General features: G+C 38.4%; 1 protein-coding gene across 4 annotated transcripts in view; it reads left to right on the top strand.

The window, feature by feature from the left end:
* Positions 1-12,483, top strand: part of LOC137258559 (Y+L amino acid transporter 2-like) — a 30,554-nt gene extending 18,071 nt beyond the window's left edge. For 3 of the 4 annotated variants that reach the window (XM_067796267.1, XM_067796269.1, XM_067796268.1), the window contains exons 2-11: positions 1,168-1,756; positions 2,724-2,849; positions 4,615-4,714; positions 5,798-5,842; positions 6,329-6,452; positions 6,968-7,071; positions 7,210-7,306; positions 7,839-7,988; positions 8,785-8,959; positions 11,791-12,483. In XM_067796267.1, coding sequence (XP_067652368.1) covers positions 1,249-1,756; positions 2,724-2,849; positions 4,615-4,714; positions 5,798-5,842; positions 6,329-6,452; positions 6,968-7,071; positions 7,210-7,306; positions 7,839-7,988; positions 8,785-8,959; positions 11,791-11,843 — 1,482 coding nt within the window. In that variant the 5' untranslated portion in view covers positions 1,168-1,248 and the 3' untranslated portion in view covers positions 11,844-12,483. The other variant, XM_067796270.1, reaches the window with a different exon arrangement.
* The last annotated feature ends 3,142 nt before the right edge of the window (positions 12,484-15,625 follow it).

The raw sequence follows: 15,625 nt of genomic DNA, 5'->3' as shown, positions 1-15,625 counted from the left end.
ACAGTTGTTGGAACAATGGAACAAAGGCATGTGCAGTTCATGATGACCATTAACTTAGACCAACCCTACTTCTTCTCGGTGTTTCATTTAAACTGCATACAACTTTTATCCTAAATTACTTAAATGTTACTTAAACGAGACTGAAATGTTCGTTTGGCAAGGTAAAATTATAAAGATTCGCAATCATAATTTCAATTTTTTCATCAGTACATATTCACTGCTGTCACCAATATTCGCAGTTGTGGTAAGCCCTGTGAAGAATCGGGTGAGAATGGGTCTTCAGCAACCTGTTCCTCCTCTCTGTCTCTCTCTGTCTCTGTCTCTCTCTCCTTCTCTCTCTCCCTCTCTCTATCTCTCTCTCCCTCTCTTTCCCTTTCTCCCTCTTTCTCCCTCTCTCTCTCCCCTCTCTCTTCCCTCTCCCTCTCTCTCTCTTCCAAACATTAACACTCACTCACTCGCTCACATTCATACACACTAACCCACCAATCTATGGATTGCTGGACACAAGGTAATTCCCATGACAGACAGACCCAGCTAGTGTCTCCTTACTATCAAGAAGGATGTGTAGAAGACACTTAGATTACAGGCATGGTCTCTGTGTTAATATTTGATGCAGTTTATCCAGTGTGTATGGTATGAGTCGAAATGTTAATCTTTCAAATGATTTTTATTTACCCCAGCTCAAACACAGACTGCCATGGTATTGATGATTGAAACAAAATGACTACACTCAATTCCTCCTCAACCTAACTTAACGTCAGGTACTCATGTGTTTTATCTGTTCAAATCATTACAGATTTTTTTCTCTTCAAAATATTTACAGGGTTCAAATAGCATATAAGTATTTTTTATGACAGGTTCAGTTATATATATATGTAATATATGACATGTCCATGACAGCTTTCACATACATGACTAGTCTGCTACAGGTTTCAAATACATGACTTCTCCAATACAGATTTCAAATACGTGACATGACTATGACAGGTTTCAAATACATGGCTTGTCTATGACAGGTTTCAAATGCATATTTTGTTTGTGACAGGACTTTTTATGGACAGGTTTTATGGACATGTTCTGTTTCACTCACATGTGCCTTTAATTACAGGTTTCAGTTACTCCAAACTCGTTATACAGGTTTAAAATATATACATGTATCTCTTGCAGGTTTGAAATACAGAAAAATGACTTGACAGCTGTGTGTAGTACCCTTGCTACAACATCCCAAATAATCACACCATCAGCACCATGGGAGACATGAGGGAGACTGACAGCACCGTCGAGGACGCAGTTGCAAGCCGGGGGGATAAAGATGGTCCTAAGGTCGTTATTGAGTCCAAGGTACAGATGAAACAGTCCATGAACCTGTTTCACTGTACCGCTCTCTTAGTATCCATCACCGGCCATTCAGCAGTCTTCATAGCACCATCAACCATCGTCAAGTTTTCAGGCTCAGTCGGGATGTCTCTAGTGGCTTGGATGGTGGGAGGCTTGATCAATCTCAGTCTGGCGTTGTGTTTTACCGAACTTGGTACCATGATGCCTAAAGCTGGCGGACCTTATGCTTTCATCTACAGCACATTTGGCTCTCTTCCTGGCTTCCTGATTCTTTGGGGTTACATTGTGCTCATTTCTGGACCATTCTGGGCCTTCCAGTCCAAGACGGCAGCAGTGTACGTTGTCAAGGCTATATTCCCAGGATGTGATATTCCAGAAATGGAATGGGGTATCAAAATGCTCGCTGCATGGATTATAGGTAAGAGACTTGTTTTTCGAACACTCATTGTTTTGAACAAGTAATAGTGTAGTCTTTCTCTTAATAGAGCATAGTTCATCTTTTCCCCCACACAACTCATCAACAAAGCCAGTATTAATGCTGTATCTTCAGGTTCCATTTGTACAAACTCAATCTTAGTCGTAATTCTATGCTTAAGTATCAGAGGCAATATGATCAGGCTGTTTGATTGTTTTGTTCAAGTTGACCACAACAGTCGTCAATGTCAAGTTCACTTCAGTATGCTAGCTAGTCATGGGCTCTGTGATGACTCACAGAGGAATTACAAAATTATATCTGGAAGACATTTTTGATAAGTGTAATGTAATATAATCGAATATCCTCAAAAATGATATTTATATGGCAAATCCGGGGTTCAAAAAAACCACTTGCCATAGGGCTAGTGAGTTCAAGAAAGTAATTTGTCCTGACTAATTTTGCACATGCCCTGATTTCATGACACAATGTTTGATGTTGATGTTACTAGATAAATTTATTGAAGAATGACAAATTTCAAAGAACGATAGCTCTAAATTATTATTATTGTTATTATTATTATTGCGAAATGTAATAGCTACAATATGAGCAGATATGAAACTAAATCCAAGTTTATTTGCAGTCGGAAATAATATGGATAATTATCTAGTAGTCCACAGACAAGTGAGATACCATTATTTGATTGCGAAATTGAAAACTGACTTGTCCTGGGCATCGGGTGATCAGATATTTTTTAACCCCTGCATATGAAAAACATTGTTTTACAAGAGCTTGATTGATGGCAAAAAAGGTTTGTATTACAATAGTATTATATGACAAGCAGCTGATTCAGCTCTTCTGTTCAAACATAACAGCTTTTGACACTAGTTCCATGTACCTGGCAATGTCATTGACTCTCAAGTCTCTGTGTGTGTGATTGCTTCCAGAGATTATGCTGCTGCTCTTATTTCAGTGACCTTGGTGACTCTGAACTGCGTGTACATGAAGTATGTGACACGGGTGCAGACGTTCCTCTCCAGCACCAAGATGCTGGCCATGTTGATCATCATCGCTGGTGGTATTGCCATGTTTGCTAAAGGTAAGCAGAGATGATCAGGACTTCTGTAGTGATAATGATAATAATTCACTTATATAGCGCCTAGTATCCATCTGACCAGTTGCTCACTGGACGCTCTAATCAGAATCTGATTATCATTACCCCGGATAACCCAAGCTGCCTTCTTAAGCGCTAGAAGGTTATAGTCACAAGACTCTATCTCACCGGGTACCCATTTTCTGCTGGGTGAACAGAGGCAAATTTGAACAAACTCACTTGCCTAAGGTGAGACCACATGTTTCACGTGTGCTTCGTTGTGGGCAGGACCGAAGTCCTAGAAACTTTCAGGAGTTAAACTGCCAAACACGGCCACCTATCCAAGGACTGTCCAAGCTCGACGTGCTTAACTTCAACTGATGGTGACCTGAGCACTACGCACAGGACCACTCGCCACCACCACTAGTGTGTCTTATGAGTGCTTGGATTAATCAACTTCACCATGATGTTTTGCTATCAAGTATATCAGTAAGAGGAGATTAAAATTAGAAATTCATTTGACACATGATTTGTGCTAGAATCTGTTCACCATCCAACGTCAGTCTTACCACCTTTTAAGATTGTAAACAGCAACATGTTATATTTGTAATTTGTTTATGTGGCATTCTAGAAGTAGATATGACAAAATGTTATGGATGATAAATTTCTTCATTTTAACAACTGTATACCGATTTCAGCCATATGGGGGAGTGATGGAGTTCACCAGATTATATGCCAAGATAAGATACTGTGATAACAGTAACACATGTGGCATAACAAAGCATAAAAGAAAGTTCAATTACGGGCTACAATAACACAATGATTAGTTAAAATTAACAAAATGAGATGAGTGGGACTACCAGTATTATGACAATAGGTGAAGCAAAGGTGGTTGGGGGATTAATTCATATAATAGTGGGAGGCCAGTTGTGAGAAATGTGAGTTAGCAAGGTTAGGAGAAGTTAGAGCGGGTTGAGTGCGTAATTATTTGTGGATAAGGTGGGCGTAAGCTAAAGGGATGTAATCCCATGATCTCTATTAATGGAGGGATTGAAGCGGCGTTTTTTTTGTAGTGCTTCAGCCATTTTCCGCTAAGTGTAATCTTGTTTGTTGTTTGTCAGCGTTTTTATAGTGTCCCAGTTGATGTTGTTTTGAGGAAATTTGATGATGTGTTCCAAAAACGGTATAAGTACCTATACTGAAATGTCACAGTTGTTAACATAAAGTTGATCATCCATAAACTTTTGTCATTTCTGTGTTATATTTTGCCAGCATACAAAGGGAGCTATTTAACCCACTCATCCACCTTAGCCTCCACTCAGATATGTACTTTACTGAGATAGTGTAATCCTAAATGACATTGTGTGTTCATTGAGAGCTGCTGTAAGGGGAGGTGCAGTATCAAGTGTCTTGAGTGTAAGCATTACAGGAACAGATTCAGGGATTAGTGAGAACAAGAAGAGATGACATCACAGTCATCTGCTAAGCTTTACGACGCACATGTCACTGCGGTTAGATCTAAGACTAGTAAGAGATATTATTTCATATCTCCTGTGTGTGAGTGAGTTAGTGAGTTTAGTTTTGCACCGCACTCAGCAATATTCCAGCTAAATGGCAGCAGCCTGTAAATAATCGAGTCTGGACCAGACAATCCACTAATCAACAACATGATTATTATAATATGCAGAATTATGTACCTTGAACATGGTAACCATAAACTTGACTTGTGTAGAACAATACAATTATGGTGCAAAATAATGTGTTTTTGCAGGAAACACCGAATATTTTGAGAGTCCCTTTGAAGACACGTCCACAGAAGCAGGAGACTTGTCTCTGGCAATATTCTTCTCTTTGTTTGGCTACGGTGGCTGGTAGGTGTGCACCATCATAGTATCACTGCCAAGCAGCTCATGTAAATGAACAAGTTCTTGGAAATTTAGTTTTGAAACAATAACATCTCAGTGATATTACATGACTCACTTCAATCTCTGGGTTAAGTCTTTTCAGATGCTGAATTCATGCCTAGTGTTCTTTATGTCAGTAATACTGTCAGTTTGAAAAGGTCTTGTGTGACCCACATATGAGGTCAAGGACATATGAATGCTGATTCGTTAAGTATGTTTATGAATTTTTTATAAATTTCTGTCCATGTTCATATTCCTTAATTTTATGCATCAGTGTTTTATTAAATTAATATGATGTGGCAGCGATCCTTTCTGCTGCATTTTTGTATACCAGGCAGCACCATTGCAGGTAACTTTTTTTTCCAGGCTACACCCAGTGCAGATAACATCACAACTGCACGGCAGTTTTATTGATATGAATTGCCCGCATTTATGATAGTTTTTCCTATTGTATTTATCAGGTGAATAACCTACTGGGAAAAAGTAAACGTGTGCTCCAAACGTCACGTTTACGATCGTATGACAGGTCATGGACACTGTGGTCACTGTGTAATCTCTCACTTGTAATTGTGGACAAGCTGATTTTGCAAATGGTGATCAAGTGGGAAGAGTATTTTATGAAAGAAAACGTCAGTTAAAAAGCAACCTTCTGTCAATAAATTCCTCCAGACATGTGGTAGTATGACCGGTATTAGCCATGAATATCCCACTGTTTACCAATAAGGAATCTTCTTCTGTCAGTAGCAACTTTGTTGATATGGTGCGGCAAATATTTTGACAGTACAGTGTGATTAAGGTATTAATTTACTTTGTTGTATCTGGAGTGTGCCATTAATAGTAATGAAATCATCTGGTGGCTGTATAAGTGCATTATGTAGTTTTTGAAACTGCCTTGAGTAACTCTATGAGGACCATTAACAGGCATTCCAGAGTGTGTCGTTAGTTTATCACTTTATGTTTGTCTTAAAGGACCCTCATTGCTATATTTTTCCATATTTGCATTTAATCGTTATTTAAGGATCTGAGAAAAGTGTGTGTACTATGTTGTAGGCAAGTACTGCTGTCCCTGTCGGAGGAAGTGAAGAACCCAGGAAGGTAGGCCTAAAGTCTCACATTGATGAACAATGAGTTGTGCATGGATCCACAGGGAGAGTGCATGGCTCCACGGTGAGGGGTGCATGGATCCACAGGGAGAGTGCACGGCTCCATGGTGAGGGGTGGACGGATCCACAAGGAAGGTGCATCGATCCGTAATGCATTGTGCATGCATCCACAGTGAGGGTAAATCAATCCACATGTAGGGTGCATGGATCCACAGCGAGAGGTGCATGTAAGCCCAGTTAGGGAGCAAATAACCTACAAGTTTGGAAAGTTTGTGTATTCTTTGGAGTATTCCATCTATTTCAGTGTGTTCTATATGATAGAAAAGCTCAAAGCAATACATATCAGAGTAATTTACAACTTTGATGACCCTGACAAACATGGGTGTGGTGTTGACACATAGTCTCCTTGCATGCCTAAGGGAGGCAACTATGCACAACAAATGTCAGCTAAATGTTTATAGTCCTCCTGTTGTTTCAGAGTTCTCCCTTTGTCAGTGTTCATGGCATTCTTCATCATCATCCTGAAGACACTGCTGGTCAATGTCGCTTACTTCACGCTGATCTCCCCAGCAGAAATGGCTGCCTCCAGAGCTGTCGGGCTGGTATGTAGAAGATCCATTGAAGTTTGTTGAATGCGTTGTCCTTCCTATCACTGACTTAAACACCATCTTCAACTGCGATATACCCATGAAGATCTGGGTTAGAATTGTAGGACCTCATGTCCTCGCGAGGATTAAAAATTTCTATCAAATATTGTTTTTGAGATGATCCCTGACTCAAAATATTTCATAGTACTAAATGTCACGACAGGGTTGGATACTTTGTTGCATTCCGCCCGCCTCCTGTGCCAATTGCTTCACTTCCATCATATGCAGTCAATTAAACTTAGTGTGAACGTAATTATGGATGACTGGCCTATCAAGCACCATTCATGGCACCTACCAATTCTTTATTGTTGTTTCTGTAAGTCAATTGAAACCCAATTTGTACTTTTAACTAAACGATCTTGACACAAATGGATGATAACAGAGGACATATGTTGTGATGCTGTTTGCTCTAAAAGATACCTTTTTTGAATAATGCAATGTATCCAGCGTTTATTTCGTCTTCATTTCAGCTGTTTGTTGAGAGGCTGTATCCTCCATTGGTGCCAGTGATTTCATTCCTTGTTGGAACCATCACCGTCGGTGCTTTGAATGCTGGGATTCTAGGACATTCCAGGTGGGTGCCATAAAGGGTGAGAATACAAGATCAGAAGATAGGAGTCGTGCCTCAGTAGCAGAAAGAGGTAGGAATGAACTATCAGTGTCAGAAACACAGTGTTTTCAGGCTTAAAATCAGTTCTTGTTGTATTTCCAGACTGTTGTTTGCTGGCTCCAGAGTTGGACATGCCTCTACTTTGTTTGGGATGATCCACCAGAAATACCTGACCCCTGGGCCCTCCATCGTCGTGCTGGTGTGTACCTGGCTCTAGTCTGTCTTACAGTCCCTAAAACACATTATTTTCCCTACTGCTTAGCCCTCCCTGAAATGCTTAAGTCCCAAAGGAAGCAAGTTTAGGTTTGATCAGGCTCTGAATCTCTGTTCTCCATGGGGCTTGTTTTCAATGTATATGGATTTGTTTGTTACTATGAAAGTGATATATATATTCAGAGAATATGTATTAGTGTGACCTTGTGACCTGACTCCCATGCACTAAAGTTTGGCTTTTCAGAATCTGACAAATTAGTCCATGTCATGTTGACCCAATGCAATAGTTGTTTTCAACATCTACCCTAAAACTTGGGGAGTATAGAACTGTAGTGTAGTGTAGTGTTATATCCTGTTATCTCTGTTACAAGGATTATGTCTGCGATATCCTCTTATCTCTGTCATAGGGGTTATGTCTGTTATATCCTGTTATCTCTTTTACATGGATTATGTCTGCGGTATCCTCTTATCTCTGTCATAGGGGTTATGTCTGTTATATCCTGTTACCTCTGTTACAGGCTGTATGGTCCCTGGTGATGTTGTTTGTTGGCGGGTTTACCACAATGATGAGATATATTACCCTGTTCTCCAACACAATGAGCATGGGTGTTGTTGTTGCTTTGCTGTATCTCCGCTGGGTGAAGCCCAGTGAACCACGCCCATACAAGGTGAGTTCTACAAACCAGTCATGCTTTATAAACTCAGGGAAGAGTCACCAAAAGATAGGAGTCTCTTGGGGAGTATAGAAGAAAACAGTACACATACTTGAGGATTGTATGGAAAAATATGCGAGGACTGTGATCGTTCTTACTGAAAAAGGACAAACATGAGAGAGTGGTTTCTGCACTGGCACATGAAAGTAACTGATACCTCATTCCTCCATAAACGGAACCATTCATGCATGTCACTGGGCTGGTCTAATGGTTAAACTATTCGCTTATCGCTAAAAATATGGGTTCAATTCCTCACATGGGTACAATGTGTGAAGCCCTCTTGTGGTGTCCTCTGGTATGATATTGCTGGATTTTACTAAAAGCAGTGTAAAATCATACTCACTCACTACTCACTATGAGAATCTGGTTGTGTGTTCATTACTAAAAACAGTGATAGTGTCAATTTTATGACTGGTTTGGAAGTAGATTTGCGTCATAGAATTTGAATATTGTAATTAGCTGACAGTGCTATTTACTTGTAGCTTACAGAATGAAACAATGCATGCAGACATTGTGTAAGATTATGATCACAAAGCATTATCTGCCCTTCTTTAACCAATTCTGCTGAGAGTAATCTCCCCTATTTTGCAGGTGCCATTGTTTGTGCCTGTATAACAAGTGTTTGTTGTCATGTTCATCCTGGTGGTGACAGTGTATGAGAACCCTGTGAACTTTAAGGGAGATTTGGATCACAGAGAGTTTTCGCCATTTTAAACCAATTCCACTGAAAGTAATCTCCCCTTTGTTGCAGGTGCCATTGTTTGTGCCTATATTACAAGTGTTTGTTGTCATGTTCATCCTGGTGCTTGCGGTGTATCAGAACCCTCTAGAGATGGGAACTGCTCTGCTTATCCTTTCTGCAGGTGTGCCAGTGTACTTTGTGGTCACCTGGACACACAAGCCGAGATTCATGACCAGATTTATAGGTGGGTAAAAACTGTTTGTGTAGTATCTAAATGAGCCATGACCAGTGGTAAATGTGGTATTGACAGTTTGCCTCTAGGCATGTGGTAAGTATTATATTTTTACAGTACATGTAATGGTAAAATTTGTTTTTGTGAGGATCATTATTCATTTGGAGACTGTTGGAGTTTGGAGTCAGATGGTTGAGAAGTATTCTTGTGTCTTTTACTACAGAAATTCTGGTTTTTAACAACGTCTTCCATATGTCAAAGCAGAGTTTTATAGATGCGTTGACAGTTTTAACATCCTCTGTGTTTGCTACCACTGGCCATATTGTTTTTGTGTTAAGTGAAAGGATGTCACGATTCATCAGTGCTTCAAATCATTGATAATATTCTTTATTAATAACACACTTTACCTCTACTGATCCTGTTTGAATTCTTTATTGGATCGTTTGTGTGGTGGGATAGCTTAGTTGTTGAAGTATTTGCTCGTCATGCCAGATACCCAGTTTTGATGTCTAAAGTGTTCGTTTGTCATGCCAAATATCCAGTTTTGATGTCTAAAGTGTTCGCTCATCATGCCAAATACCCAGTTTTGATGTCTAAAGTGTTCGTTTGTCATGCCAAATATCCAGTTTTGATGTCTAAAGTGTTCGCTCATCATGCCAAATACCCAGTTTTGATGTCTAAAGTGTTCGCTCGTCATGCCAAATACCCAGTTTTGATGTCTAAAGTGTTCGCTCGTCATGCCAAATACCCAGTTTTGATGTCTAAAGTGTTCACTCATCATGCCAAATACCCAGTTTTGATGTCTAAAGTGTTCACTCATCATGCCAAATATCCAGTTTCGATGTCTAAAGTGTTCGTTTGTCATGCCAAATAACCAGTTTTGATGTCTAAAGTGTTCGTTTGTCATGCCAAATATCCAGTTTTGATGTCTAAAGTGTTCGCTCATCATGCCAAATACCCAGTTTTGATGTCTAAAGTGTTCGCTCGTCATGCCAAATACCCAGTTTTGATGTCTAAAGTGTTCACTCATCATGCCAAATACCCAGTTTTGATGTCTAAAGTGTTCACTCATCATGCCAAATATCCAGTTTTGATGTCTAAAGTGTTCGTTTGTCATGCCAAATACCCAGTTTTGATGTCTAAAGTGTTCGTTTGTCATGCCAAATATCCAGTTTTGATGTCTAAAGTGTTCGCTCATCATGCCAAATACCCAGTTTTGATGTCTAAAGTGTTCGCTCGTCATGCCAAATACCCAGTTTTGATGTCTAAAGTGTTCGTTTGTCATGCCAAATACCCAGTTTTGATGTCTAAAGTGTTCGCTCATCATGCCAAATACCCAGTTTTGATGTCTAAAGTGTTCGTTTGTCATGCCAAATATCTAGTTTTGATGTCTAAAGTGTTCGTTTGTCATGCCAAATACCCAGTCTTGATGTCTAAAGTGTTCGTTTGTCATGCCAAATATCCAGTTTTGATGTCTAAAGTGTTCGCTCATCATGCCAAATACCCAGTTTTGATGTCTAAAGTGTTCGCTCGTCATGCCAAATACCCAGTTTTGATGTCTAAAGTGTTCGTTTGTCATGCCAAATATCCAGTTTTGATGTCTAAAGTGTTCGCTCATCATGCCAAATACCCAGTTTTGATGTCTAAAGTGTTCGTTTGTCATGCCAAATATCCAGTTTTGATGTCTAAAGTGTTCGTTTGTCATGCCAAATACCCAGTTTTGATGTCTAAAGTGTTCGTTTGTCATGCCAAATATCCAGTTTTGATGTCTAAAGTGTTCGCTCATCATGCCAAATACCCAGTTTTGATGTCTAAAGTGTTCACTCATCATGCCAAATACCCAGTCTTGATGTCTAAAGTGTTCGTTTGTCATGCCAAATACCCAGTTTTGATGTCTAAAGTGTTCGTTTGTCATGCCAAATATCCAGTTTTGATGTCTAAAGTGTTCGCTCATCATGCCTAATACCCAGTTTTGATGTCTAAAGTGTTCGTTTGTCATGCCAAATATCCAGTTTTGATGTCTAAAGTGTTCGCTCATCATGCCAAATACCCAGTTTTGATGTCTAAAGTGTTCGTTTGTCATGCCAAATATCCAGTTTTGATGTCTAAAGTGTTTGCTCATCATGCCAAATACCCAGGTTTGATGTCTAAAGTGTTCACTCGTCATGCCACTACCTTGGTTTGATTTCTCACATGGGTACAACACGTGAAGCCCATTTCTGCTCTTTCCAACCATGACATTGTTGGAATATTGCTAAAAGCGATGTAAAGCTAAACTCACTCACTCATCCACTACATATTAAATCATGTAGGCACATTCTTTCATTCTGAATTCATTTTTGTTTGGTGTGCATATTTCATGAGCAAGTACTTTGCTGTTATACACTCAACAAGAAGGTGAAGGACCACACCAATTTTCAATATTAAGGTACTGAAGTTTTTATCATTATCCATATAATTCTTAAATATTGAATATTGGGATGGTCCTTAACCAATTTTACAACATTATTAACTGTTTTAGTTGAATACATTCGGAGACATATTACATGAATAATGTATTGTAATTTCATATCAAGATATATCTGTATTGCAATATTCATATTTGAGGTTATCTACATATGTATTACATTTCTGTCTCAGATAGATCATATTCTGAAATTCAGAAAGGGAAACTATGGATTTCTCAAATATGGTGAAAGTTATGAATTAAGTTTGCTGGCAATATACAAAGGTAATTACACATATTGCCAGTTAAGAATAAATTGTAACATGTGTATTTTAGAAAAAGGCTTGTCAAGATGAACTTATGGAACATGATACTATAGGTTTCTTTTTCTTTTCAGGTAATTTCACTGTTGCCGTCCAGAAGTTATTTTTTGTTGTGAAAACATCATAGTGTCCTCCATATATTTTAGGAACAGGTAATGTTTGGTTGTTTTAACTGTCCACATACATGCATTAAATTCAAGACAACAGTCTCCATGATCTTAATAGTCTAATGTGTAGCATGTAAAACCACTGCTTAAGTCCTTACATTATCACAGTATACTCATGTACCCAATATTATGTCACACCTTTTACTGATGATGTTTAACACATACTGTTATAGTATTTTAAGTTATTAAAATGAAAATGCTCTTCTACACAATATTATGGAACACTTTTAATTATGATGTTAAATATATACTTTTATCATAATTTAAGTTGTCTCGAAGATGACAGCTGGACCCTGTCCATGCCAACCCTCTACTTATATTCATATGACATGGTGTTCATTGGTTGGGTCGCTTGACTATAATTCGGTTATGCATAGTTTCAGTGTGATATTTCAGAGATGGAAGTTGACACTAGAATCAAACTAGCACATAGGGTTAGTGGAAGTCTGCTCTGCAACCCTTGTGGTGAGTTATTAATGTCCATCTTTCCTGTTGCTGGATCAAATACTCAGCCTGGTGTCATGGTTATATCGGTCGCTTGAACTTGTAAGTTTGTCTTTATATGGACAGCAGATGGGAGAATGTATACTCATGGAAACAAATAAGGGAACACACAAAAATACATGTGTTCCTGTATTCTTTCTCAGGTTTCTTCACAAAGTGTGTATTGCACTGTTTGTAGAATTCTGGAGATAAATATAGGAACATTTGTACCTTCATGTGTTCCCTTATTTGTTTCCATGACTATTCATGGTTATTTAGCAATTATGGGTGGAACAGCTGTGGCGTGCACTTAATGTGCATCTCAGCACAGCCCCTTACTAGTCAGGAAATAGCCAATGCTGTTCCATCAGCTGTTTGTCATTTCTCGGTTTGAAGAGTGAAAACAGAGCAATGTTGCATGATAGTTTCTTTAGCTATTTTTTTTCCATGATTGATCGTAAACAGCCAGATTTCAGATCCTTGACACGGGAGACCCTCACTATCACTAGTACAGTCAGATAAGAACAAGGCAGAACTGAGAGTTTAGAATCAGGTCTACAGTTAGACAAAGTATTTTGAATAAGAGTCAGATAAAGTTTTATTGGAGTATCTCTGTTCCTTTATACCTGATATATTTTACAATTTTTCAAAACACCCTCAAATGCTCCCTGAAAACATCAGATTACTTCTGAGCAATATATGCATTTACTTATGTCTTATTTTTTTTAACTTGTAGCTTATATGGGGTTCTTATCATAGCTCTACATGCTTTAATTTTTGATTGATGATCAAACTAGTTGGCATGCATCCAGTTAGGACCTGAATGTGGTCAGTTGTCTCTGAATGTGGTCAGTTGTCTCTGAATGTGGTCTGCTGTCTCTGAATGTGGTCTGCTGTCTCCTGAATGTGGTCTGCTGTCTCCTGAATGTGGTCTGCTGTCTCCAGAATGTGGTCAGTTGTCTCCAGAATGTGATAATGGATAATCTGTTCTTTTGCAACATGACATTTGTGAGAATTCTTTTTGGCTGTCTGACATCACATGACCTTGACACTGTCTCACTGTGCAACGCCACAAGTTATACTTACGGGGACTGTCTCTGAACCAGATGTCTCCTTTTAGAATCTCCTCAGCATGGCGACGGTTTGTGATCATCAGTGATGCTGCATGTTGTTTTATATTGTTGTTGATGTGCACAGAAGGTTGTTGTGTTGTTTGGATTTATAGTATACATCGCTTCCTGTGTTTTGTATAGAGTTGATCAAATGTGATCTGACATGCGATTAGATTGTCATTGGTAGCACATCAGGCAGAATTATGCACAAGGGATGTTGATCACAAAATACTGTTTGGTACATTGATTACAAATACTGTTTGGGACATCAGTGGCAAAATACTGTTTGGGACATTGATCACAAAATACTCTTTAGGACATTGATTACAAAGTACTGTTTAGGTCACTGGTGAAAAAATATACTGTTTGAGGTATTGTTCTGTATTACCAGTGTCAGAAGAGGCATGTCATAAATTACCATCTGATAAATAATTAGTTATGTTCCTGAGAAAAGTTCTACTTCCTTGAGTAGCACTTGAATGTTGTGGTGAACAAGGGGGGTCATCGGGGATATAGATATTTACTGTATGTAGTTTTCATTAAGGTACATTCAGTGAAGGTTCAGACTTTATGTCATCCATTGTCAATCGTAGTTGTTCACAACTGTTGACATCTTTGAAAACTAATGTTTATTGTGAAGAGCTATTGTGTTCAAAGATATGGGCTAGTTCCCTTTGACACCCATATTTGAAAATCCATTCTAGTACATTACGTACCTGTGCGTGCGTGCGTGCGTGCGTACATGCGTGCGATAATACAACTGATCGTATGTTAAATGTTCTCAAGTTTTTTGCATGCAGGCTAGTGAGATTGATTTGTTTAATTATTCTCAATTCATTGTCTGTTGGTATTATGACAGCTATTTATTGGTTCAATGAGTATTTTGCTGATGTTATATTGTGTCATTGTTCGTTTATGGAAATTATAAACTCAGGAGAAGTTAAAAAACAAATGTTCTGTGGATCATTCACCATGCATTCACTTTCACATATATTATGAAACTATGATCACTATAATGACGCACAACACTAATATTTTTCACTTGATCAGTCAGCTCCTCGCAAGAAGTAATGTTACTGTGATAAATGTACTAAATTTCACCTGAAAAGCCTGTGTGATCAACACAAGGAATCAACTGATGCAGCAGCTGGTGTCGCCATGTAGTGCCATGCTCTTTGCCTCATGATCACTTATGCCTTCAACACTGCTACCTCAGTATTGTGCCTTTGTACTGTGAATGGAAGTATTTTGCTTATGGCTCAGTATATCATATTTGACATTTATTTGACGATGTGTAAAAAATGTTGTATTTTTCAGATCTGAATATATTATCAGATTTTTCTATCTACATTTGCTATTTTTGCAGATTTCAAAACATATACTATATTACAGTCTCAAAAGCAGATTGATGATTTCCACTGTAACTCAAAAACTGATAAACTTGAAATACTCAGTGAAATGCTGATCATAATCAAAACATCATACCAACTCTGTGAGGTTTTTGCAGAATTAATATCCTAAAATAAAAAAGTTGTTGAACAAACTATCATTAAGATATTGATACAGTTCACTATTTGTTGCGAGGGAGAGAAAGATACAGCAAGGTGTTCCGACAAAGTTACTGATTCATTAACCTGTTCTGTGCCATCTTTATCCTCCTGGCTGTCCCTTTCTTTGCCACTTTTTTCATGTTTGGGGCTTAAATTCTGTGAAAATCTCACAAAGTTTATCTGATGTTTTGATTATGATCAGTGTTTAATGGAGTATTTTATCTTTATAAGTTTTCAAGTTAGATTGTGATTCGTCGATCCATTTTTTAGTCAAAAGACTGCAGTTCTGTCATGATTACTCAATACACAGTCATAATGTCCTTAAATGAGACAGGTTACTAATAAAACACACGCATGGTCTCTATTTAAAAAGGACCCTATATATGTAATCGATGTCAGTGTATTAGAACACCTGACATGGTGCTATGGAACCAACCCCTCTGATTTGACATGAGTGCGAACTAGTTTTGTATTTTTGAAAACTTCACCACAGGTGTCATTTATACTATTTACTAGACTTATTTATTGCAAATAAATTGTATTGCAATATATTTTGATTCAGGTACCCCTATTGTGATACATATTGTGATATAATGG

This window comes from Haliotis asinina, chromosome 12 (genome assembly GCF_037392515.1).
Source record: "Haliotis asinina isolate JCU_RB_2024 chromosome 12, JCU_Hal_asi_v2, whole genome shotgun sequence".
Taxonomy (NCBI): Eukaryota; Metazoa; Mollusca; class Gastropoda; order Lepetellida; family Haliotidae; genus Haliotis; species Haliotis asinina.
This window is presented reverse-complemented; position numbering and strand designations above follow the sequence as displayed.